The sequence below is a fragment of the Hydra vulgaris genome, chromosome 09 (assembly GCF_038396675.1).
Source record: "Hydra vulgaris chromosome 09, alternate assembly HydraT2T_AEP".
Classification (NCBI taxonomy): domain Eukaryota; kingdom Metazoa; phylum Cnidaria; class Hydrozoa; order Anthoathecata; family Hydridae; genus Hydra; species Hydra vulgaris.
Window position 1 is genome coordinate 37711023 of NC_088928.1, and position 26478 is coordinate 37737500.

The window sequence follows — 26478 nt, forward strand, 5'->3', positions numbered from 1 at the left end:
GTTGGTTCATAAACTGGAAACTTAGGGTGGAATGCAAGAAGCGAACTTGAGTCAAGTTCGACTCAAAATACTGTGCCGCTATTCGTTACAATAGACTGATTTGTCTAGACGTATTATAGAACGCCGTTGTAAAACCACGGTCTCGTTGTCTCATTTTATTTTTAATCTGATTTAGAAAAGTTTACAAACCGGAACGTTTTGATATATATATATATATATATATATATATATATATATATATATATATATATATATATATATATATATATATATATATATAAAATATATATATATATATATATATATATATATATATATATAATGATAATAATATATATATATATATATATATATATATATATATATATATATATATATATATATATATATATATATATATATATATATATATATATATATATATATATTATTATTTATTTATTCTTGGGTTTTGTTTATATTCAAGTGCGTTAGTCTTTGTTTTATTCTAATCCACTTTATTTTACCCATTGTATATTTATTATATTGGGCCTTGAGCCTGTCAATAAATTTTGATTGATTGATACATACTTAAAGTTATTAGTAAAAATATCAAACTGAAATATGGCTGCAATAAACGGCCTTAAAACGGCGAGAGACACGATGTTAATTGCATATTCAGAGGACATATTAGATGATTGTGAATTCGCACTGCTCTATGAACTAAACTATTCAAGAGATATATATCCTCACTGGGACTACAATAAGTTTAACCTATCGTTGTTGGATGATGCACAGTGTTGGACCGATCTACGTTTTCGTAAAATTGACCTACCACATTTGCTAAATATTTTCAGGTTACCTGATGTAATAAAATGCTCCCAAGGAACAATCTGTAGAGGAATAGAAGCCTTATGCATTATGCTTAGAAGATTAGCATTTCCGTGTCGCTATACTGATATGGCAAATACGTTTAGAAGGAACCCTACAGAAATTTGTATGATATTTAACACAGTAATTGATCATGTTTACAATTTACATAGTCATAAACTATTACTTTGGGATCAACCAGTGTTACAATCAAACAAACTTCGAGAGTTTGCTGATTATATTCATTGAAAAGGCGCACCCCTTAATAACTGTTTGGTTTTATTGATGGAACTGTTCGTAGAATTGCTAGGCCTAAAACAAATCAAAGAATTGTCTATAATGGTCATAAGAGAGTCCATGCACTGAAATTTCAAAGTGTTGTAGTTCCCAATGGCATGATAGCAAACTTAGCTGGTCCTTTTGAGGGTAAAAAACATGAAAGCACTATGCTATACGAATCTGGTTTATTGCCACAGTTGCAAGAGTTTGCATGGCATGATGGGAGTCCTTTATGCTTATATGGCGACCCAGCCTATTCACTTCGAGTACACCTGCAAGCACCATACAGAAGTATGAATGTTACGCCAAACCAATTTGCATTTAACAAAGCTATGAGTGCACAGCGTGTTAGTGTTGAGTGGGTATTTGGTTTAATGACAAATTATTTTAAATTCAAAGATTTTAAACAAGGGAAGACGCGGAAATGGTTCTTATGAGGTTGAGAACGCGACTTCAAAAAATCAAAACGTTAAAAATTATTCTGCACCAGTCTTATTTTGGGATTTCCCAAGCACTTTTAACGTTCCCGTCTTGTTTTCTAAATCAGCCTAATGTAAAGTTCAAGTCGAACTTGACTCAAGTTCGCTTCTTGCATTCCACCCTTATTTTTTCAAAAAAACTAATATCTAACCCTATAAGATAGTTTCTATATAGACACTCAAAGACACTATAGACAACAGAAAAAGTAAAAAAAGTTAAAACTTTAATATATGGCAATTCTAAAATTTTTTTTGTCCTTCGAATTCTGACGCCTTTATTGCTTTGGCGGCCGGGGCACGTATGCCCCTCCCTCTAGGCGGTCCTGCATAGAACACCCTATTGACAAAAAATGATTGTTGTCATTAGATTTAATTGACAGGGAAGGTGAAAAAAAAATTCACAACACATGTTTATTAAACAATTTAGTTAAAAAATTACAATAAAACACGGTTTATTTTATTTCACTTTAAATTTTTTCTCACAAATTAATACTATAAAATTATAAAACTGTAAATTACAATTAAATAATTAAAAACAATATTCTTTTTATTTACCTTTTTTATACTATCATCATTAAAATATATTATTATTATTATTATAACACTTAAATATTATTGTTACAATATGAATAAAAAAGTTACAATACAAGAAATACAAAGATAAAAGATCTTAAAGTAATACTTCCTTTAATTTTCTAACTTTATTGCTTGTAACCAAAAATGTACGTTGTAACATTTAATATCTAATAAAATAACAAATATATCGTTAGCATACGGCTGCGTGTTATGCAGCGGACTGCTGTGTGCTTATTTATGAGAATAACTTTCAAGCTAGTTTTAAATTCCTATTGAGAACTTTTTCATTTTTTAACTCAAAAATAAAATAATTATTTTTAGGAAAGTAATGATTTAAGCAAAATACGAACTCATTTAAAGATGTTAAGTGTACTCACTTAACAAGATGTTTAAAGATGTTAAGAGTACTCAATAAGATGTTTAGCGTTAATGCGTCAGTAAAGAAAAAAAAATTTTCTGAATATTTACCGGAATCCAGAACAAAAAGTTTATTAGGTTTTCTATACACTATTGAAAAATATGGTCGAAAAAGATTTTCTTTAAAAAAAATCTGAATCAAAACAATTATCTACATAATATTAAGTCATCCTTAACTGACACTTTCCATGTGATAAATTCTTCGTAAACATCGCCAGGTCGATAAATAGATTGTGGAAAATGAGGCTAAAATAAACAAGTATAAAATACGATGTTAATAAACAGCTCAACAAAAAAAAATTTATAAAACCTATTCAATACACACACAAAAATCAAGCAAGACGTTAAAATATAGTCATTCAAAAAATAAAACATTTAAAAAAAGAAACGTACGTGATTAGGATTGTCAGGATACCCTTGCGGTTCGAGGCAAAATCCAGTACGTGAAGTATACTTGTTTTCATGCTTGCCCGTATTTGTATTTAAGAAATTTCCAGAGTAAAACTGAACACCACGTTGACTTGTATAAATTTCTAATTGTCTCCCAGAAACCTCATCGTAAACTCTAAAATCATCATGGAATAATACTTTATATCAGGCATTATTCTCCCTTGTTTCATTCCTTACCTTATTCCCATATTCCTATGTGATTCTTATGCATTAAAAAGTAATCGTGTTTTTTAACCATGGCTTAAATTTAAAAGATTATTTTTTACACAATATTTTTTTGTAGAAAAACTTTTAAAACATTTAACCTTTTAAATAATTAAGTTAAAAAAGAAATTTGATTATTTATATTGTATTATTATTTGGTTGTTACAATATTACTTTCATATTACTTTTCATATTTAATAAATGAAAATCTGGTTCAGGGAACGAACTAAATTATAAATAATTTAGGGAATAGTTTAATTATCTGTTTTAATTTTTTTTTAAAGATAATTGTAAATTTAACATTAAAAATTGAAAGCCTGAAATCAAATATTCAGTTAGAAAAAAAAATTCCACATTTATTCCTTATATGGTAATGATATACTTTTGAATTAAATAGTAGATTCTCTTCATCGTCATAGATTTTTCTTAAAAGAATAAGTGAAACAATTTTTGTCTATATTAAAAAACAAAATTGAAAAACGTTTTTGTGAATAGTCTAGTAAAAGTGTTTTAATATGTTTTGACAAAAAAAAAAGTAGATGACTAAAAAAAAAGTAGAAAACTGAAAAAGAAAAGAACAATTTAAAAAAATGAATTTTTATTAATAAAAAATATTGAAAAAGAAATATATCTGTATGCTTTTACAAAACAACAATGACACCAAAATCAATAGAATAGATGTTTAACTTTTAACTCTTTGGACAATTAAAAGTTAAGATCTAATATACTGAGTCATATATTTAATATACCAAGTCAAAGAAAAAAGCGTCTAATCTTTTTGTAGAGTTTGTACTGGAAGAACAAATAAAAAATAGTAAAAATATTATGACCCAATAAAAATACCAACATTCACTACTAAAATTGTTTTGTAAATTAAGAAAAGAGGTTGAGTTAGACAATGTTACTTAGTTTAAAATGTTTCCATCAGAATGCGCCCCACCTAGAATCTATGGAATGATTAAAGCTCACAAACCAAAATAAAACTATCCAATGCGTCCTGTTGTTTCCACTATTAACACAACACCTTATGGAACACCAGAGTATCTGGTTAAAATTACTTAACTAACATTAAATAAAAATATAACTCAACAAATTAAACCAATTAGTTTTGTCAACAATGCTAAAGAATGAAAGACAAGTCCTCATGAAGTTCAAGTTTCATTAAATTCTGTTAATTTATATCCATCCATACCAATCGATGAAGCAATTCCTTTTATTATTAATATATTGAACAATGATTTTGAGGATTTAAAAACTAGGACTAAATTAACTCTTGTAGATATACACCAGTTAATTAAACTTTCATTAAGCAAGTGTTTTTTTTTATACAAAAATAAAATCCAAATTTTACCTAATTAAGGTCCAATTGGTTTATGGTTGATAGTAGCCATAAATGAAGCATTTTTGCAAATAACTTACAAAAAATATATTAATGTGACCAAGTTTGATAGAATATAGCTGGGGCCGGGTTTGTGACCAGATTCATAGCAAATTTAAACTTGATAATGACAAATTAATGCAAAGAAACTCAACAACTTTATAGAAGATTCCTATTTCGCTACATTTATTAACTAAGATAACATTCTTAGCATTAAAATAAATAAAAATGTAAGAGTTATTAAAGATAGCGCATAAAATGTGATATTTGTGTCGTGTTTCTATATATTTGTCGTTATCAAGTTTAAATTTGCTATGAATCAGTTTAATTTTTATTTAAGTATGTGGCTAGCACTAATCTTAAAAAACTAGGAAAGTAATTTACTTGTTTTACTAACACAAAAATTTGCTGTTTTTGAAACAAGAGAAACAATAATTGGTACTTGTTCTACTGCGTATTTGCAACTATTTTGACTAGAAAATGTTTTATTGCGAATATTATTCTGTTTTAAGTGGATGCAAAAGTTTTAATGCTTTTGCAAAATACATTACAAATATTTTATTTAGTGTAACATATTTTTTCCGAAATATTTTTGTGCTGTCTTTAATGCTATGATGTTATTTTGTCAATCCATCTCATGAGGGTTTTGTTATAGCAATTTCTAATAAACGTATTTGGTATAGAAACGTTGTAAAAATGTCAAATTTCTATACAAATTTTCAAAAAAGAAACAAATTACAACAAATTATCTGCTTTATTGACAAATCCAATAAATTAAACATTCTTTATATAAAATTAAATGTTGCTTTATGAAAATTTTGCAAAAATTTATTCACACATGCCAAGTAACATAAAACTGAGCGATATATCCTCTTTATCATCACTGGTTTAGATCCTTTACAAAGATGCAGTATTTTTACACCCAAATTTTTTACATGGAATGTTTCCAGAAAAATACTCAAGTAAAAAGATGTAGTGTGATCGAGTGAATAAACATTATTTCTTTTCTTGATTATAATATGTTCTTTGTAAAAAACAAACCTTATTGTTTGATTGTAATTATTGTAATGCGACGTTGATTAAACTTAGGCATCTTCATTATCTGTATAGAAATCATACTCGCAAGTAATGTTTCTATACAAAAAAAATCCTGTTTGCTCAGTTTATCAGCATATTCATCGTATAGCAGGAAGAGCTTTACTCTTTAAGTAAATTTTTTTTTATTACAGAATGAAAAGATATCTTTTATTAATTTATGAAATCTTTCTATTTCATCACCTATTTCACTATAAATCGATTCAACAGCATTATAAATTAGTTTCCGATTCTCATCACTTGTATAGAATTGCTACCTTCTAACACACAAGCACGCACACACATTTATCCTGCGTTTTAAGATCAACATGTTTCGTTTATACACAATCAATTTCAAGTATAAAAAAAAGTATAAATCTGTTATAGACAAAAAATACTCAATACAATATTGAAAACAAATAATTATTTTATTTGAGATATAACATAAAAACATAAAAGGTGTAAAATGCATACATTTCATATAAACTTTCAATTAAATCTATGTATGATTTAATTAAAAGTAATTAAGCTGAAGTGAAAACATTAAAGTCAGGTCAGGTTATCCTGCTACTAGTAACATCTAACCCAGTACAACCTGCTTTATGTCCTGCTGCCTTGTAGGATTTGCTTTTGTTAAACGCATCTGGCTACTGTCTTGCAGAAGGCCTCCTAGGCAAAGACTTAAGGGGTAAACAGATTCTATCTGTTGACCAGCCTGGCACCACTTCTTCATCTATTAAGCTGGCATAGATGTATTTATAATACATTGTTTCCACTTTAGGATGTTGAATGCTAGATCTTCTTGACTCAATGCATGGGTTTTGCTTGTGTCTCTGTTTTCATGACAGACAACTCATTCTATTATCTCTTATTACAGCTCTGAAACTCAGTTTTATGGTTCTGAGGCCGGCTGATAGTCAGGATTCCCAAACTCTGTGGTAGCTCTCAGAGAGGCTGATTCCATCAACAGCTGAAAAATATCAGAGTACTAACAGTGCCATGTTGCGCATTGATGGTGTCCATATTCATACTTTTGGTGTGCACTGTCGAGGCCAAATTTGGAGCCCTTTGTTACGGCTTAGGGTTTATTAGTAGTAATGAGGCAATTGTTTGGACTATTAAATAATGTACTGAGTATTATCTGTGCTTTGAGTCAAGTTCTTTAACAACTCTTTGAGTCAAGTTCTTTAACAAAATGAATAAAAATGAATAAAGTACTAAAAACTGTAAAACACAAAAAACCATCACCATCGCCAAGTTCTCTAAATCTATCATTCACTAATATTTGTGGTCTTCAAAGTAACTTTTCTTCTGTTGAGTCTTATCTCTTGCAAAGTTCACCAGACCTACTTGCTCTTTGTGAGACTAACTTGAGTTCGGCTGTCTCATCTTGTGATCTTAGTGTTGATGGTTATCTTTCTTTAATTCGTAAAGACTCTAATAGTCACATGCTTGGCCTGAGCATTTACATTTGTAAGAACTCACCCATTTGTTGCAAAATTAGGTTTGAGTCCACTGACTATTCTTTTATGTGGATTTGTTTAGCATCACTTCACTCTATTGCTTTTTTCTTTGTTCTATATCACTCTCCTTCATCTTAAGACTGCACTCTTTTCAATGTTATTTTTGATCAAATTGACCAAACCCTCTTTATCCATCAGCCAATATCATTGTTGTTGGTGACTTTAATGCTCATCACAACTTTTGCTTTTCTCAATCTCTAACTCAAACAGTCAACTTTCCAACTCACTTTCCAAACAACTTGAATAACTTAACTTCTCTACTAGATTTATGTCTTGTTTCTGATCCTAGTCACTGCTCAGTTTCTCCATTCACCCTTAGGTGCTTGTGATTACATTTTGATCTCTCTATAACGATTATCTCATTCTTCTTCATCATCAGAATCCCCTTATCATTGTACCTCTTACAACTACCTTAAAGCTGGCTGGGACTCTTTCTGTGATTTTCTTTGTGATGGCCCTTGGGTAGAAATCTTTCAGGCTGGCTGGCATGTAATCTTTTATTACCTCTTGATGATTCCAAGTCAAGCTTCACTCTTCCCCATGGTTTTCCTCACATTGTGCTGCTGCAATTTCTAATCGAAACCGTTACTTCCATATCTATCAGTAAAACAATTCTCCAGAAACACAGACGTCTGTTTCCTGTTGCTAGAAACCATTGTAAAAAGGTTTTGTATAACGCCAAAGTCCGCTATTCTCAGGTCATGAAATCTTGTACTTCATCACAAAAATTAGGCTCTCATGACTTCTGAAGGATCTTTAAAAGTATCAATAACAAGGGGAAATCTGTTATTCCACCTCTCTTGTATGGTTCAGACTATGTCACCTCACCTAAAGACAAAGTTGAATTGTTTGTTAAGAACCTTTCATCAATATCATCTTCTATCAAAGTCTTGTTTCCAGCCTCCATCTGCTAGTGGCATCTGCTATTCCTATTTTCAAAAAATCTGGAGAGCGATCTGACTCGTCCAACTACCATCCCATTAGTCTTCTTCCTATTATAAGCAAGGTTTTTGAATCTTTAATTAATCTTGAATCTAACAACTTACTTTCTGATCATTAATATGGATTTTGATCTTCTCATTCTACAGCTGATTTGCTAACAGTAATAACCGTTAGGTTTTATTGTGCATTAGATAGAGGTGTAGAGGTTAAGGCTCTTAACAGCTTTTGATAAAATTTGGCATGCTGGTTTTCTCTATAAGCTTTCTTCTTACGGTGTATCTGGTAACACTTTTAAGATTATTGAATCCTCCCATTCCGATCACGGTATAAAAGTTGTCCTCAATTGACAGCACCCTGTCTTCATATCTTGTAACTTCAGGGATTCCTCAAGGTTCTATCCTTGGCCATATACTCTTTTTAATTTACATTAATGATCTTCCAGATATTCTCACATCTGGAATTGTTCGCTGATGATACTACCATTTATTTTTGTCATGATAAGAAACCAACACTCTCTGATTGCTTGGAGGGGGTATTTGAGCTTGAAAAAGATCTCACTTGTGCTACAGCATGGGGCTCACAGTGACTGGTGAACTTTAACTCAGATAAAACCTAATTTTTTTCAGCTAATTGTTATTGCAATAATCTAGATCTTCCTATATTTAAGAACGGTAATGTTCTTGATGAGTCATCTACCCTTCATCTTCTAGGATTAACTCTTACTTTTGATTGTTCTTGGGAACTGTATACCAAATCCATTGCAAAATTAGTATCTGCTAAGGTTAAATTTCTTTATCATGCTCGACACTTTATTACTCCAGATTCTATTTTTTATCTCTATAAATCCGTCCTTGTATGGAATACTGATGCCATATCTGGGGCAGATCTTCTAATGATGCACTTTCTATTTTAGACAAGGTGCATGTTTACAATGCGTTTTATGCGTTTATGCTGTGCCTACGTGCTTCAAAGTCTTATTTGTCTAGTTTTTTCCTCGAACATCAGTTATTTGGAATTTGCTTCCTTCATCTTGATTTCTTGATTCATATAAATTTGCAATCTTTTAAGTCGCCTGTCAATCGTTATCTTGCTCTAGAAACATCTTTTCTCTATAGTGGTTGCTTGGAGCCTTGTTGGAAGCAAAGAAAATGAAAAAAAAAAAAAAAAAAGGGATAGCATATCATTTAGAATTTGTTTGTTATGGTCATGCTTTCGCCATTTTTATCTTTCAATCTTCCACAAGTTTGTATGATACCTGCATAATCACACCAATGGTCCAAAGTTTAAAGAACAACACTTCAGTGCTGCATAGTGTAAAATAAGGTAGCCTGCATGGTATGACGCTACCATTAATGTTGTTAGGATGTTGGCATCTCCATAGAGAAGAGGTCGCATGATATTGTTATGATGACCAAGTTTGTTTAAGGGCCCATAAAAAAAAAGTAAACTAAAAAAAGCCCCATAAACCATTTCATTGTGTGCTTTCTTAGCAGTAAAGACAGTTGTGCAAGTACTTTTGCCCAGGGATCTGCCTTGGCTAATGACAACAACTTGTGTTAAAACATGTTAGCAGCAACCAGCTGTGTTACAAGCAAATTCTTTGGAGGTTCGTCAAACATTATTCAATATTGGTTAAAGCAAATGTTAACCAAGGCAGTTGTTCTTAAAAAAAGTCATTATTTAAGATATAGGCGATTTGGAGAGAATGTTAATATGCGAGACTATTTTTAGATTTAGATTATTTAAAAAAAAAAAATGCTATTAACAGAACCTTTAAAGAAAAATCTTTAAAAGTGTTTTTGACAATAATTTTTTTTGTTTGTTTGTTAGTTCACCTTCCCAAGGCCCAGAAAGCCACTACAGACAGGGAGACTACTTAATTGTGGTTATAACCCTCTCTTAACTCTATAACTCCGAAACACGAACCTTGACGAACAAGGCACTGTGTGGAGAAACAAGTTAAGCGCGGTACTATTAGGGACGTGGTGGGGATCGAACTCGGAACCTCTTGCTTATGAAGCGAGCGCTCTATTACTGTACCACTACTGCATTGCAATTAATTTTATTAATAACTTTTAAATGTAATGCCTTTATATTGGCTAATGATTTGAGCCTGAAATTTTCAGGGTATCCTTAGTATGCTTCAGAAATTTGGTTAAAAGTTGGGATTTTAAATATTCCTGTTAAATTTTCAAATCACTTAGTATTTCAAGCAAATTTTCAATAATTCTTGATAACTAAAAATCCATCTGTTAACCGGAATAAAAGTTTATCTACCAAGTTTGAACAAGAGAAAAATTATATAATGGAAGACATTATGTCACTAAGTCTGACAGGAAAATGTTTTATCAAATTCAATTTTAAACGCTTTTTCCACAATTATAGATGTAAAAAAAAAAAAATTGATGTAAGAAAAATCTTTATTTAGATTATTTTTTGAAATAATTTCTCAGCAGAAATATATACAAGTTTTTGGTTTTGCTCACATTTTTTATTAAAAAGCGCATTTTTGTAGTGTACTACCTTAAATCAACTTATGATTTAACTCTATCTCAACTAAAAAAGCTAAACCTCCTTCAAAAATCAGCAACATCAATTTTGTTTAAATTAAAAAAGAAAACTAAAGCAAAATAAAAACAGAAACAAATTATTTAAAATAAATTTAAAACTTTTAAACTTTAAAATAAAAGTAAAACTTTTCGAAAATTTTTTCACGCAGAAGATTTTATCTAATTCTATAAAAATTATTTTTTACATTTACATTTTTAAATTTACATAAATAACAAATTTATATGTATATATATTATCTATTTTCTATAAATAAAAAAGTTTGATAAAAATTTTTCTTGACATTAACAAATAAAATTGTCTCTGGGTCAAAACGCAACAGTTGTTGCGCTAATTTTGATCTTATATTGCAAAGTTAATTCACCACTGTGTCTTAAAACAGCCAGAAATTAGACAACTTTTAAGCTACCACACTACTATACATTAATAACTACATACAAATAGCATTTCAAAACCAATACATAAGTATACATGACTTAATAAAGACTCACTGATCAGGTTTTTAGATTTTGAAGTTCGTACATTGTATTTTGATGCAAAAAAAAATTACAATTTTACTGCCAGTGAATAATCTCAAGTTAAAACTGAAATAGATCTATAATTGACATCATTGGATATATCAATATCTTATTTTTACCAGAAAAAACAGCCTTCTCTCTATCTGTAGTTAAATATTCCTTGTTAGTTTGAAATAAAAAGATTAGCTTAGAAAGCATATTTTCTATACAACTTTATGAACAAAATTTATGAAGAAAGTATTCTGATACAAATTTTAATTTTAACAAATAATGTAAAAAAGAATCTAGTCAATCTGATGTGACACATCTTTACCAAACAGCCACAAGTACTTGTCAACATTTTAAATGAATTAAATTTTGATATAAAATACAAATATTTTCAATATATATATATATATATATATATATATATATATATATATATATATATATATATATATATATATATATATATATATATATATATATATATATACACACCTATAGTATAACTTACGGGGACAGATTATACAAAAAAACAAATACTTACAGGGACATTACCATTATTGGGGACATTTTTGTGTACCTGTTAATTTTTTGTCCCTGTAAGCACCATTTTTTTGTATATAAAATGTTCCCGTAAACAACTTTTATAGAAAGCGAAAAGTACATGCATTGACTATCAAATAACCTGACTCGCAACAGAGTGCTGTTACATGGACTAAGGGTTTGGTTAGGGTCAGCATCAAGGTCAGGTTATATTACTGTAATTAAGCATTTTTATAAATAGATAAAAAAAAAAAGAAATATAATATATAATATATAAATAAAAATAACAAAATTAAGTATAAAAAATATACTTTTATAATAAATAATAAACTTAAATATGTATAAATAAAAACAGAAACAAAATAAAAATAATAAAAATTATATAAATATGATAACAATAGTAGAAAAAAGTAAAAAAAAAAAATGCTACAGGAATAAAAAAAACATGTCCCCATAAACACTGACTATATACATATACATATACATATATATATATATATATATATATATATATATATATATATATATATATATATATATATATATATATATATATATATATATATATATATATATATATGTATATATATACATATATACAGGGCTCGAAATAATGAACTTTTTTGTTCTGGACAAATGATCTAGGGTTTGAAGCAAGCTCTGGGCATAATTCATGGCATCAGTAAGGAAGGAGGCAATAACTTCCTAGTTAATGGTGCTCTGTAACAAGACCCTTAGATTTTCTTGGGGCACCTAAAACAAAAATTGAAAAAAAAAAAATTCTTACAGAGCACAAAAAGTATCACCATCAGGTAAGCAATAATTATGATCATAGCCCCCTTGAACATCATTAATTTCATCACCAATTTTTTTTCCATGCATAAAATCAAAGTTTTTATCAACTGCTCTTATTTCACCTAAAAACAATAAATGAATAATAAATGATTAGTTTTCAAAATTTTGTTCATATAAAAAATATTATTAACTCTCACCAGAAGGTATTAAGTTAACATGAGGAAGATAACTGGGGGCATTGATTTTAAGGACATGGTTTAAAATGCTAGTAGCACCTGCACTCTAAACAAAAAAGATAAAAGATTTATAAAACTGCAAACATCAAATCATTTTCAAAAATCCCTCTGATTTTACCTGGCCAGTTAAGTTAATAAAAGCATGATTTGTCATATTAACCAATGTTGCTTTACCACCCACAGTTGCTTTGAAAATAATTTTTAGCTCATTATCATCTGTAACTTTGTATATAACACTAACTGTCAGACTTCCTGGGTATTGTTCGTCATTATCATCGCTAACTAAACCAAATTCAACACCATCATTATGATGAAGTGACCAATTCCAAAGTTTCTAAACATTAAAGTTTATATTAGTGTTTTTAATCTGCAAGAAAATAATAAAATTCCAAAAAAACAATTACATATTATTGATGTTTTTTGCTAGTGTATAGTTTGTTTTTAAAGAAGAATTTAAATTTAAATAATTTTTGTACTATTTGTGATTCTAATTTTTATATTTGATTCTAATTTTTTTTAAATTAATCATGTCTGCAGGTTAGAGACATTTGTAAAACTGCAGTTGTGAAAGAATTAAGATTTATAAATAATTTTTGATTTTTTGATTTGAATTAAGCATTGTTAAAATACTTTTATAGAAAAAAACTATTAAGTGTTAACTAGTATGAATTATAATGAAATTCTTTATAAGTAGGACTTATTCAAAGTACTGAACTTTGATGCTTTGATATTATCATATATACCATTAAAAAAAACTCCTTAAATTTGCTTAAGAGCCTCCTTAAAGAGCCCCTTAATAGTTTATATCATGATAATATCATGATATAAACTAACCATTTTCTCTTTTTTTAAATTATTTTTTAATGAGGTTTTGTGTGAGTTCAGTTACCAACTAGTGACTCTACCAACTGTAAAACTTATTTTTTAAACTTTTTTTAACCATTAACTTAATCTCTGATATTCTGTTAGATGTGATGTTTTTCCAAATGTATTTCTAAAATATCCCCATCAATCCTTTAAAGTACTGCTTACAGGAAGAAACTTCTTTATTGGAATAATTATAATTATTCCTGACCTGGAATAATTATAATTATTCCAGGTCAGGTCAGTTTTCAGGATCATAACAACCAGCTGACCACTGCACCCAGCTAGAATTACCCTGCTTTGGGCTCTTGGTTAAGTAAAGGCTAGATATGGTGTCTCCATAAAAGTAATTATTTTAAGCAGATGCGAACTGCATCCAGCTACTGTCTTGAAGAAGGCCTCCTAAGCAAAGACTTTATGGGTAAGCAAAATAATTCTGTTAGTCAAGATCCTTTTCTTCAACTATCAAGCTGACATAGATAAAAACCTGTGTAGGATGATGAATCCTGGATCTGCTTGAATATACACATAGGTTTTTGCTTGAGCCTCCTTGATAATGGCTATACAATTCTTCCTGTTATCTACTAATGAGGGCTTAGTTCTCTTAGTGAGATTTCTTGAACTCTGTGGTAGCTCTCAGAGAGGCTGATTCCATGAACAGCTGTAAAATATCAGAATATTAACAGTGTTATAATGAGCATGGATGGTGTCCCTAATAATACTTTTGATGATGCATTGTCAAGGCCACATAAGGAGTCCTTAGTTACAATACTCGATTGAGATAACTGCACAGCTCATTGCTTGGGATGCTATGCTCTATCTATGAATGAGTCAGATTCTCTTTAAACTTAAACCATGCCCAAAGTAACTGAAAATATTAAACATAAAAAACCATCACTACCACCTAACTGTTTCAATATATCTTTCACAAATAATCGCGGTCTTTGAAGTAACTTTCCATCAGCACCTTACCTCTACCATAATTCACCAGACTTGCATGCTCTTAGTAAGACACAACATTACACAACACAACACAACATTACACAACACAACATTTTTGTCTTACGTTTAATTTCTCACAATTTAGTTGTTGTTTTTTTACTACTCATAAACTAGTAAATCATTTCTAATCAACGTTCTAAAACTGATCAATCTAAAAAGTTAATAATGAAAAAACTTTTTTTAAAAATCAATTTCAAAACTATAAAAATCATATTTTCATAAATTTGTTATATAAAGTTTACAAAAAAAATAATTTAGCCGACAGGCATAATTATGGTTGATCATTTACATTTACAAGCATACATCAGCAAAGCATCATTTACAGTTACAATCAAGCAAGTATCATTTACAGTTACAAACACTTTGATATATTAGCACTATCATAATGGGATAAAAAAATTTACTGAAGTGAAACTATAAATAAATAAACAAAATAGTTGAATGTGTAAAAAGAACATAAAAAAGTAACTTAAATTAGTTTGAAAATTTTTTTTTTTTTTAACATAGTTAAGAAATTTTAAAAGACAAAATAATTGTAAAACAGAACGTTTTAAATTTTTTTTTTAATTTAAATTAAATTTAATAAAATAAATTAATTAAGTTAAAAAAACTAAGCTAATTATTAAATATTAATAAATTTAAATTTATTAATATTTAATAATTAAATTATAATAATTTTAAATACGGAAAGTAGAAAAAAATGTATTTAATATCTGTTTTTTTATCAAAAAACAAAAAATTATTTCACAATTGCAATGAAAATGTTTTTTACAACATTTATTTACTGCTTAATGTTTTCAGCATATATATTTTTCAAAAGACTGTTTCAATATTAACTTAAATTGCATAATGTGTAGGTAGAATTGCCATTTTGTACGTAAGAAGTGAACAGCATAATGCTAAACACGTATAACAAGACCTGCAATTGATATCTATATATCAATTCATCTATTTGTAGAGAAACCAGTTTTGTATCCTCTGACCATTGTTTTATGTGTTTCCGCTTTGCTCTTCACTCTATTACCTTTCACTTTGTTTTTTCTTTATCTTCTCAAGTCTTCTCGAATCAAATCTTTTAGATGTTATTTCTGTTCAAATTGACCATGCCCTTTTTCTTTATCTCTCTGCCCCTATTGTTGTTATTAGGGACTTTAATGCTTATCACACTGAATGGCTTGGCTCTAACACCACTGACCCTGGTGGCATTAAAGCCCATAGCTTCTGTATTTCTCAATCTCTTACTCAGATGGTCAATTTTGTGAGTCGTTTTCCAGACAATCCTAATCACTTAACTTCACTCCTTAATTTGTGTATTGTTTCTGATCCAAAATTTTGTTTAGCTTCTCCTTTAGATGGTTCCAACCATGCAAGATCTCTATAAATCTTTCATTTCATACTTATTCTTTGTACTCACTCGTCTTTGAAGTAACTTTCCATCAGCACCTTACCTCTACCATAATTCACCAGACTTGCATGCTCTTAGTAAGACACAACATTACACAACACAGCACAACATTAAACTACAAAACACAACATTACACAACACAACATTTTTGTCTTACGTTTGATTTCTCACAATTTAGTTGTTGTTTTTTTACTACTCATAAACTAGTAAATCATTTCTAATCAACGTTCTAAAACTGATCAATCTAAAAAGTTAATAATGAAAAAACTTTTTTTAAAAATCAATTTCAAAACTATAAAAATCATATTTTCATAAATTTGTTATATAAAGTTTACAAAAAAAATAATTTAGCCGACAGGCATAATTATAGTTGATCATTTACATTTACAAGCATACATCAGCAAAGCATCATTTACAGTTACAATCAAGCAAGTATCATTTACGGTTACAATCAAGCAAGTATCATTTACAGTTACAAACACTTTGATATATTGTCAAGACATTAGTATTAAGTTGTAAAAAAGTACTCTTATTTACTTCAAACAACTATTGTAATACTGTCAACATTCTCATATTAATGAATGGCAACCCTCTCACTGAGTCCTCTTTTTTACACCTTATTGGATAACCTGTATTATTGGATTATCTATAATTAAATCTAGCATCGCTCTAATTTTTTTTGTAGGATTCTAGAACTTATACAACTGCTGTGATTCACAAGCACTTAACTCCAATATCTTGAGCTATTGAATTCTTGAATTCTTATTGAATTCTAGTGTTCACTTTCAAGCAGAATATGATTTATTAGTTCGTTCAGGTTCTTGCAATTATCAATATCTGCATTCTGAGAAAACGTCTTTGGTTAGTGTAAAGAATTCGGAGAGTTTCTTTCTATTTGATGCTAATTTTTGTGCAAAATATAGCTCAACTAGTCTGAACCCTGTTGATTTGTACAAAGTAGAGTCCAATTCCTTCATATTGGTATTAGGAAGATCAGTGTTGAGCTGAACATTAAACATGTCTTGGGTTTTAGGAGTATTTGCTAAAAAAATCTGTGCTTTGAATATCCTAAACAAATCAAAAAGTTGCTTTATTTAAAAAATTTACTATTTTAAGTTTATAAGTTTTATAATTTATTATAAAAATAAACAGACTCGGAAAATTATCAATAAAATTTTTTACCCAGAGTTACTGTAAACTGTTTGCCACTGGTGAGTCTTATGATGCCATGAAGCGATCGTTTCTTTGTGGCAATAACTGATGATGCAATTTTTCTGCTCCAATTAGATCATTTAACACCAAAGTTTGCAAATTTTGATGTCTTTTTTTTGCATCTCTTTTCAGTCTGTTGTGTAAATATAGCTCCTGAGCTTGGTGATGAGCATGTATCATTTGTTTTTTTTGTCATTCACTGGATGTTTTTTATTAAGCTTTTTTTTTCAATCTTGCAAATCAAACATTCACAGTTCAGAGTATTTCTAGTAGCTGGCTTAACATAAATTGACTCAAAATTAAACAACTTAGGCAATAAAAAATTTTTGTCACCTTGATTTTATGTTTGTTTACTCTTTTAAAAAAAAATGTTCTCTTTTATATTTTTGTAAACATAAAAAAACACAGTTTTGCAACAATCCTTGTGATTTATGCTTCTGTTAGGCATTTTAAAATGTTATTAATCAAAACTTTTTATTGAGCAAAGCATAATTCTTTACTAGTTACAAGAAATAATAAACTATGACCAGTTATGAATTACCTTTTTATTAGTTCCTAAAATAATATTTTCTTCAATTTTTAATTATATTTTAATTTCCTATTTATCAACCTAAATAACTACTTCCTGAATTTGAACAAACCAACCACTGCATAGGCTTGTTTTGTAAAATTTATTTTATTACTTTTCTTTTTGGTTGTTTAGAAAAATGTTGTTTGAAAAAAAAATTCTCATTTGAAACTTGCTAACTCAAGGTGTTTTTTAACAAAATCTTAAAAACTGATTTGATATTTTGCCAAGTTCATCTACTGTATGTATATAATCATCTCTCTAAAGGATTTTTTGGGAACTGCCATAAATAATAAACCTAATTTTTACAGACCATGAAAGGATAGTGTTGCCCATTATGGAAAAAACCTATCCACCATGAACTAGTAAGCGACCGGGGTTGATATTTGACTGGGTCCAGGGGCGGGTTTGATAAAACATTTATATATAATATAATGTTTATGCAGCTTTATACATCCTATCATCATCATCATCATCATCATCATCGTCATCATCATCATCATCATCATCATCATCATCATCATCATCATCATCATCATCATCATCATCATCATCATCATCATCATCATCATCATCATCATCATCATCATCATTATCATCATATCATTATCATCATGGTCATCATCATCATATGATCATCTTCTATTTCGGCAAATACTACACCATATAAATACTAAAATTTATATAAATATAAAAGGATATTGTATGCCAGCATCTAAATAAATAGCAAACATATATGTTTATATTATAATATGTATGCATAAAGCGCATCTCAGAAGCTTTTATCCTTCTGGACTAAAAGTTTGGAAGCTTTTATTCCTACTCTTCAATTTTAAGTCAAACCTCATTCTACTTCATATTTTTCACCATCTTGAGCAGTTGCTTTATTAATCATTTATTTCATGTTTTTTACAAGAACATCTCTCTTAAGAACAAATGTCCTTTTATTATTACAAGAAGCCAATGTAAAAAGGTCCTGTCTGATGTTTAGCTCTGTTATTCTCAATTTAATAAATCTTGTATCTTATCTCAGATATTAGGTTCTACAGACTTTTGGTTAGTCTTCTACGGTATCATTAACTAAAGTAAGTCTAACATTTAATCTTTAATTCATGGGTCTGATCTTTTTACTTCTCCCAGAATAAAGCAGAGTTATTTGCAAAGAAATCTTACTCTAACTTGGCTCTTGAATCTCGTACCCATACTCTGTTAAACATTGTTTAACATTAAACATTAAACTGTTAAACATTGTTTAACATTAACATTAAAAATTGTTAAACATCCAAATCACTTTGGCTTCCAATGCTAAAGTTAATTCTCAATTAAACACTTCTAAAGTTTGTGCTCCAGACAAGATTTCTATCAGTCTTAAAAAGGTGTTCTCCAGAACTCTCTTCAATTTTTGCTAAATTTTTAAAAAGTGCTAAATAAGTGGTTCCAATTTTTAAAAACTCTAGAACACTTTGACCCTTCTAACTATCCTACGATTAGTCTTCACTCTGTTATTAGTTTCTTTATATAAAGATTTTGAGATTATTAAATTATTTCTTTCTAATTGCAGTATTAAAGTTATTCTTGAAGGCCTACACTCTTCTTTGTTTTAAGTAACTTTAAGGGTACCATAAGTTATTTTATGGCACCCTTAAACTTATATCTTTGCTTCTGCATTGTTTCTTCTCTACAATATCGGTCTTCATGAAAAACTTACATCTAAAGTAAGTTTTTCATGAAGGCTCTATTTGCTGATGACTTAATTTTATACTCACGCCTTGACAAAAAATCTTCACTTTTTAATTGCTTAGAACAAGCAGCCAATTTTTAATCTGATCTCTCTTCTGTAACAGCCTAAGGCTTGCAGTGGCTTTAAGATTTAAGTTCTGGACTTAAAATCTACAATTTTTGTTAGACAACAATACTCATTTATTTAATGAAAAAAATTATTACAATAATGTTGAAAATCCTATATTGATGAATAATAACCCTCTTACTCTCAGGCAATGTCTAAAAGCACATTGTAAATGTAATTAGACCTGCTTTATCTGTAAAGCTTGAGCCACTCTTTCATCATTGTAAAGTTGCATTTCTTTTTACTACAAATACCACCATGATCAATGCTCAAACGAACTATCATCTCTATTACGATAAACCAAAACTCATTCTTGCTTGGCTTTTTATTCAACAAATTGCATTCTTTTACTGTATCTGTCCCTTCATGCTATAAAAACTTTTATTAATCCAGTTTTTTTTCCTTGCACATCAAAAAATCCTTATAACTCTTAGCCAACTTCATGTTTTTCTTTTATATACAACCTTTAAAGTCTTCAGTTAACCATTTTCTAGTATTAACTTATTCTCTATTTTAAAGTAACTAAATAACTTAATAGTGCTTGCTTGCAATCTTGTTGGAAGTAAATTAGAGTTAAAAAATATATAAATATATGCCAGTATTTAGTAAATAGTAAATGTAAGCATAAAATTATAATATATAAAGTATTATAAATTTTTTTTATAGTTGCGGCTATAAACTCCTGCTTATAGTTTTGCCTGGGCTGAAAAAAGTCTCACTTTTAGGCGGGGATGGGGCCCCGGTTTTTTAAAGCTTTTATACCTGTTGCATAATTGAACACTTTCTATAGTAATTTGTTGTAATGCTTTATTATTTTCATATAATTAAAATAATTCAGCATTAAAAAATTCAGCATTAAAAACAGTTTGAACACTACTAAAATATATGAAAGATATTATAGTGTTTTTAAAATAAAGAACTACTTCTTTACAGGACTAAATTTTTTTTTAAACAAAGTAATATGTTGGTTATTTATTATGCATATAAAAACTGATTTTCATTTTGGATATAATTATTTTAAAATATTTATTATTTTATCATCATAAATTTATAATATTACCTTATAGAATTATAAAGTATTTTTCAATGAATGTATGAAAAAACAACAATTCTTTTCTAGGAAAATGAGAATGCCTTTATTTTTTATTTTTTCACAGTTTTATTAAAGCACCAATGCTCTACAACAATGTTTGCATGTATAACTTAATAATTTCTTATATATATATATATATATATATATATATATATATATATATATATATATATATATATATATATATATATATATATATATATATACATATATATATATATATATATATATATATATATATATATATATATATATATATATATATATATATATATATATATATATATATATATATATATATATATATATATATAGATCTATAGTTTGTTGTCTTTGGGAAGAGCGGAAGGAAAAAAGTGATTCTTACGCCAACACATATCACTTTTAATTACTTTTGACTTTTGTCCAACATTTGCGTGTTGGACAAAAGTAAAAACCATTAATTTAATTACAAATAAATCGTTTTTTAAAAAAACCACAAAAACGCAAATTTAATTGACCAGAATGTTTTAAAAACATTCTGAATGTTTTTAACAATATAAACAATGTTTTTATTTTTATTTTTTTTAATAAAATGTTTTTATTTTTAATTTTTTTAATAAAATGTTTTTATTTTTATTTTTTTTTACTGTAAATCATGCGTGGAGTGTTGCTACATCAACTATCATATAGCCTGACTCGCAAGGGATCAATTAATAAAAAAAAATAATTCCGGTCTTGCATTTTAATTTTTACTTTTTGTCAACAAAATATGGAAAAAACTTTCGGACAACATAAGGGTTGTGTATATATATATATACACAACCCTTATGTTGTCCGAAATTTCGGACAACATAAGGGTTGTGTATATATATATATATATATATATATATATATATATATATATATATATATATATATATATATATATATATATATACACATATATATATATACATATATATATATATATACATATTATGTTAGAACTACTTATACTTTAGCTAAACATATAAATCTATATATATATATATATACATATTATGCAGGGCTCGAATTAACGTAAAAAAATCTAATCACGATTTTGTTGTTGCTTATAACCCCTCCTCCACTCCCGCCGGAAGGGAGGGGGCATTATTTATTTTAACTTATTTATAATAACATATATAATAAGTCTCATTTTTGCATAAGATGACATAACATTTACGTTCAGCGGTTATAAAGTAGCTTTAGTTATAATTTACATTATTACTTTTATTATACTGCATTAAATCTAACGGCTATAAAATCAATGAACTTGATATAATCTTCTTTTGTAAAATCAATGAACTTGATATAATCTTCTTTTAATTAATTATTTCATTTTCTATTTTATTTACATATTTTAAACTGTTTAAAACAACTAGAATATTTAATTTTCTATAAATTTTTAACAGTAAAAAAAATTATTTAAAACTCTTACAAAACAATCTATAAATTTGAAACAGTTATAAAAAACTATTAAAAATGACGAAAACATTATCGTGATAAAATGTTAAAACTTAACATTTTCATGAAAACCAACACAATCACAAACAAAAATGATAATTAAATTCTTATTAAGTAAATTTTCTTATCTAAGTAACCTTATCAAATTCCCATGATATTTCTATCTACTGCTTTTTCATTCAATGTATTTTTAATAAAAGTCAGCGTTTACTTTTTTCATTCAATAAAATAAAGCGAAAGAAAAAAATGTGTCTAAATAATAGAATCTTTTACGATCTAATATTTTTTTTGATTGCTAATAGAAATAGTATTAGATCGTAATCGTAAATATTTTAATTGTTTTGTAATCATTTCACTAGTTTAATGCTTAGAATATTAAATTTTCTTCCTCGCTTTCACTTTCTTCCAAATCCGATATTGTAACTGTCGCTAGATCAACATCTGTTTTTCCTGACTTTCTTTTTCTTTTTTCTGGATAACGATGAAAATTTGCTGACAATCGTTTAACTTTATCATTATACCATTTGTCCATAGCAGTATCAGGTTCAAATTTGTCAATCTCAGGACCTTCTTCACTTATCCGAAGTAGAGATTCTAAGAGATCTCGTCTAAGACAACTTCTCCAGTCATTTTTTACGCGATTCATACATGAAAACATTCGCTCTACTTTTGCATTTGTAAAAGGACAAATTATAAATAGTTCAAAAATATCAAGAATATTTCGGCATTTTTTGACCAAATTTGATTTGGAAAAAACAATTTCCCAAATTTTCAAATAATACTCATTTTGATTGTTACTTATGATGGGAAACATGTATGCTTTTAAAATGATCCACTCATGAAGTATATTATTCAAATCAAATCCTACACCAATTAAAAATTCAGAAAAATGTTCAACAACTTCACCGATAGCTATATTGCCAAAAATTCCATCATTCACATTTAACGGCCAGTTATAAACGTCAAGTAAAGCTACCAAATGTACAAACAATGGTGATTTTTGGAGAGATTGAAAACGGCCTTCCATACATATGGTAATATTTGCAATAATTAGCTTGTACTGGTCAAGAACATGGCTATTAACTTCGGTATATTGAGAAAGTACAATATTTTGATAACATTGCTTTGAATCAATTGTCTCAATATCTTTAGACAGTTTTTTATAATGGGTTTTTTATAATTATAACACTTGTATCATCAAGCAAATAGTCTAGCGAATTTTCTAGAAGAATTTGCAACTTAGCCATTCTTGAACTCTTCTTACAGCTTTTACTGGATCATGAATATTGTTCTGAAAACTTAAACTCAGACGCCGAAGGGGAGATAAAACATCAAGATATATTGATAAATGAATAGGCACAGACACATTTTTCCATTGCTTTAAAAAACCCTTTAACTCTGCTCTCTTTGCTACCTGGGAGTCTGTTATAGGCAATGATTCAATATGTGTCATAAACACACCATAATTTTCTAAAGCAATTTTCATTGCTTTATACTTGTGATCAATCCACCGAGTTCCGCATGCTTTTGTTGGTTTTGGAACGCTATTACCCCAAGCTTCGGCTAATCCTTGTAGTTTTCGGTAGCGCTTTGGTGACTTTTGATACAAGTGATAAAGTTGTAAAAGTAGTTCGTCAACAGTTTTGAAGGCAGATAAACTTTCAAACGCATCTTTTAAAGCAAGTTCAAGTCGATGGTTAAAACAGTGTACAACTTCCAGTCAAGGAGAACCTTCCTTTATTAATGCGCCTAAACCAGCATAAGCTCCTAGATTAATGTTAGCTCCATCAAGATTTACACCCAATAGATGTTTATAAGAATAAACCTTTTCGTAATTGAGCGGTAATTATGAATGACGTGACCTAATGTTTTTTTTGGGTGGGCAAAATTATAAACAAACTTGGCAAAACGCTTTATCTTTTTATTGTTTGTTTAAATATCTAAAAATAGTTTATCTGGAAATATATAATTGAAAATTGTATTTTACCATGCCACTTGAAAAATACGAAGATTTTTTAAATTTATCTGTTGAACAGCTTGTTAGTTTTTTAACTGTTCGTGGGCTAAGTACTACTGGACGCAAAGTCGAGCTTGTTGCTAGAGCATTTTCTGCAATGGAATTAAATATAGATGTTATAGAGACAGCAGAAGAACAGGAAAAAAAACTTAAGCAATCTTATACGGACAAGCTAAAAGCTTTAGATCTAATTGACCCAAACTCTGTTCCAATGGAAAATAGAAAAGACTTAGTATCTGAGTGGCCTAGTATAACCATATATATTTTCATATATTCTTAATAAAAAATATTTTGATTCGGAATATATTGGCAAATATAAGGACCAAAAAGCATTTTCATTTTTCGATAGTGGTTTTGTAGGCCCAATAATGCACTTCAGGTTTAAAAAAGATGTTTTATTTGCATATTCTGAAGTGTGTGATTTGCAAAAAAATTCACAAAAAAAGAAAGCTTTGGATTGCCTTTTGTAATAATGATATTCTTTCTGCTTGGTGTTCGTGTATGGCTAGAGCTTTTGAAGTTTGTAATCATGTCATTGCCACCCTTTATAAAATGGAATATACTAATAACAAAGGTTGGTGTAATCCAACATGCACAGAACAAGCTTGTGTCTGGAATAAGTCTTCTAGAAAAGATATAAAACCGTGCTTAATAACTGACCGAGTCGTTAGAAAAAAAATTGCAAATAATGAAAAAAATGATAATAATAAGGAAAACACTAGGATGAAAGCATTGCAAGAATTCGATCCAAGAATCGAAAGTCATCGTGAATTTAATGAACATTCATTTGAAACTTTTTTAAACAACATTCATATCTGAGCCTTCTGCTGTAATATTTAAATCAAACCATCATTTGAAACCAGGTATTGCTAAAAGCAATACCTGGTTTCAAATGAGAAAGGGGAGGATAACTGCATCCAAACATCACAGAATATATACCAAAGTTAATACTCTTTCTAGAAATACAAGTTCTAAGAAAACAACTCCTCTTGTTGCTGAGATTTTATACCCTCATAAAAAAACATTTGTTACTGCTTCTATCAAATGGGGAACTGATCATGAGCAAGATGCTATAAAAAAATTTTATGCAGAGCATGTATCAAATCACACTGATTTAAAAATTGAAAAAAGTGGTCTCTTTATTTTGTATGACAGACCTTTATTTTTACATTGCTCGCTCCCCAGATGGATTTATGGTATGCAAATGTCATGGTAGAATGTGTTTAGAAGTTAAATGTCCTTTTAAAATTATTAATAAAACAATCAAAGAAGGAGCTAGTGAATGTAATTTCTTTACAATAAAAAAATGATCAAATAACATTAAATAAGTGTCATAAATATTACACACACAGATTAGTTCCCAAATGGCAATTACAAATTGCAAGTCAGCATATTTTATTGTTTGGTGGCATAAGGACTTATATGTTGAAGAAATCGAATTTGATCAAGAGCTCTGGGATATGGTGAAAATAAATTTAGATATTTTTTTCAAAACATATGTTTCTACAGCATTATTACTAATAAAACCTATAACATTCTGTGGAAAATGCGATAAACTTATACTCGAAGATCCAGAAATCAATGTTAAAGAATTTAATGAATTTAGCAATATTCAATGTGAAGTATGTTGCGCTTGGTTTCACTGTTCATGTCAAAATTTAAAAAAAAGAAGACTATGAGTTAATAGCAGATCTAGACTGGGTTTGTTGCATGTGCTCAATGTCTAGTTTATGTTTAGCTTAAATCTTCAATGGATATTTATTAAGAGTTTAGATAAATATGTTGTTTTTATTTACATTTTTTTAAATTCTTTCTGCATTTTCAAAAGATTTTCAAAAAAAAGTTTTTTCGGGGCTGGTTTGGTTAAAAAAAAAAAACTAATTTTTTACACATCTTTCAAACCCTAGTTGATATAAACTCATGTTATAATAATAACCTAAAGTTTGGACAGTGGAACATTATATTATACAATAAAAAAAACTATTTAGTAAACTAAATTTGTTTAATGAACTATTTAGAAACTAATGGTTTTCTCAAGTTTGATATAGCAGCACATACGCGTAGTATATTATTCATGATAGGTAGGTATAGTAATGGCTGTGTTATTTTTAAAATACGGAAATGTTTTATCCTTTTTATTGCTTGCTCCACATAAATACGTACATTAGCAATGTTTGATGTTTCTCGA

At 28.5% G+C, this 26478-nt stretch overlaps 1 protein-coding gene across 2 annotated transcripts in view; it reads right to left on the reverse strand.

Annotated features, from left to right (window-relative positions):
• Positions 1 to 2013: 2013 nt before the first annotated feature.
• LOC100199208 (galactose mutarotase) overlaps positions 2014 to 26478 on the reverse strand; it is a 49909-nt gene continuing 25444 nt past the window's right edge. For both annotated transcript variants that reach the window (XM_065805603.1, XM_065805602.1), the window contains exons 5-9: positions 12935 to 13150; positions 12778 to 12862; positions 12573 to 12702; positions 2994 to 3165; positions 2014 to 2846 (exon numbers count right to left, since the gene is read on the reverse strand). In XM_065805603.1, the coding sequence (XP_065661675.1) occupies positions 2748 to 2846; positions 2994 to 3165; positions 12573 to 12702; positions 12778 to 12862; positions 12935 to 13150 (702 nt within the window). In that variant the 3' untranslated portion in view covers positions 2014 to 2747. The remainder of the gene's footprint in view (positions 2847 to 2993; positions 3166 to 12572; positions 12703 to 12777; positions 12863 to 12934; positions 13151 to 26478) is intronic.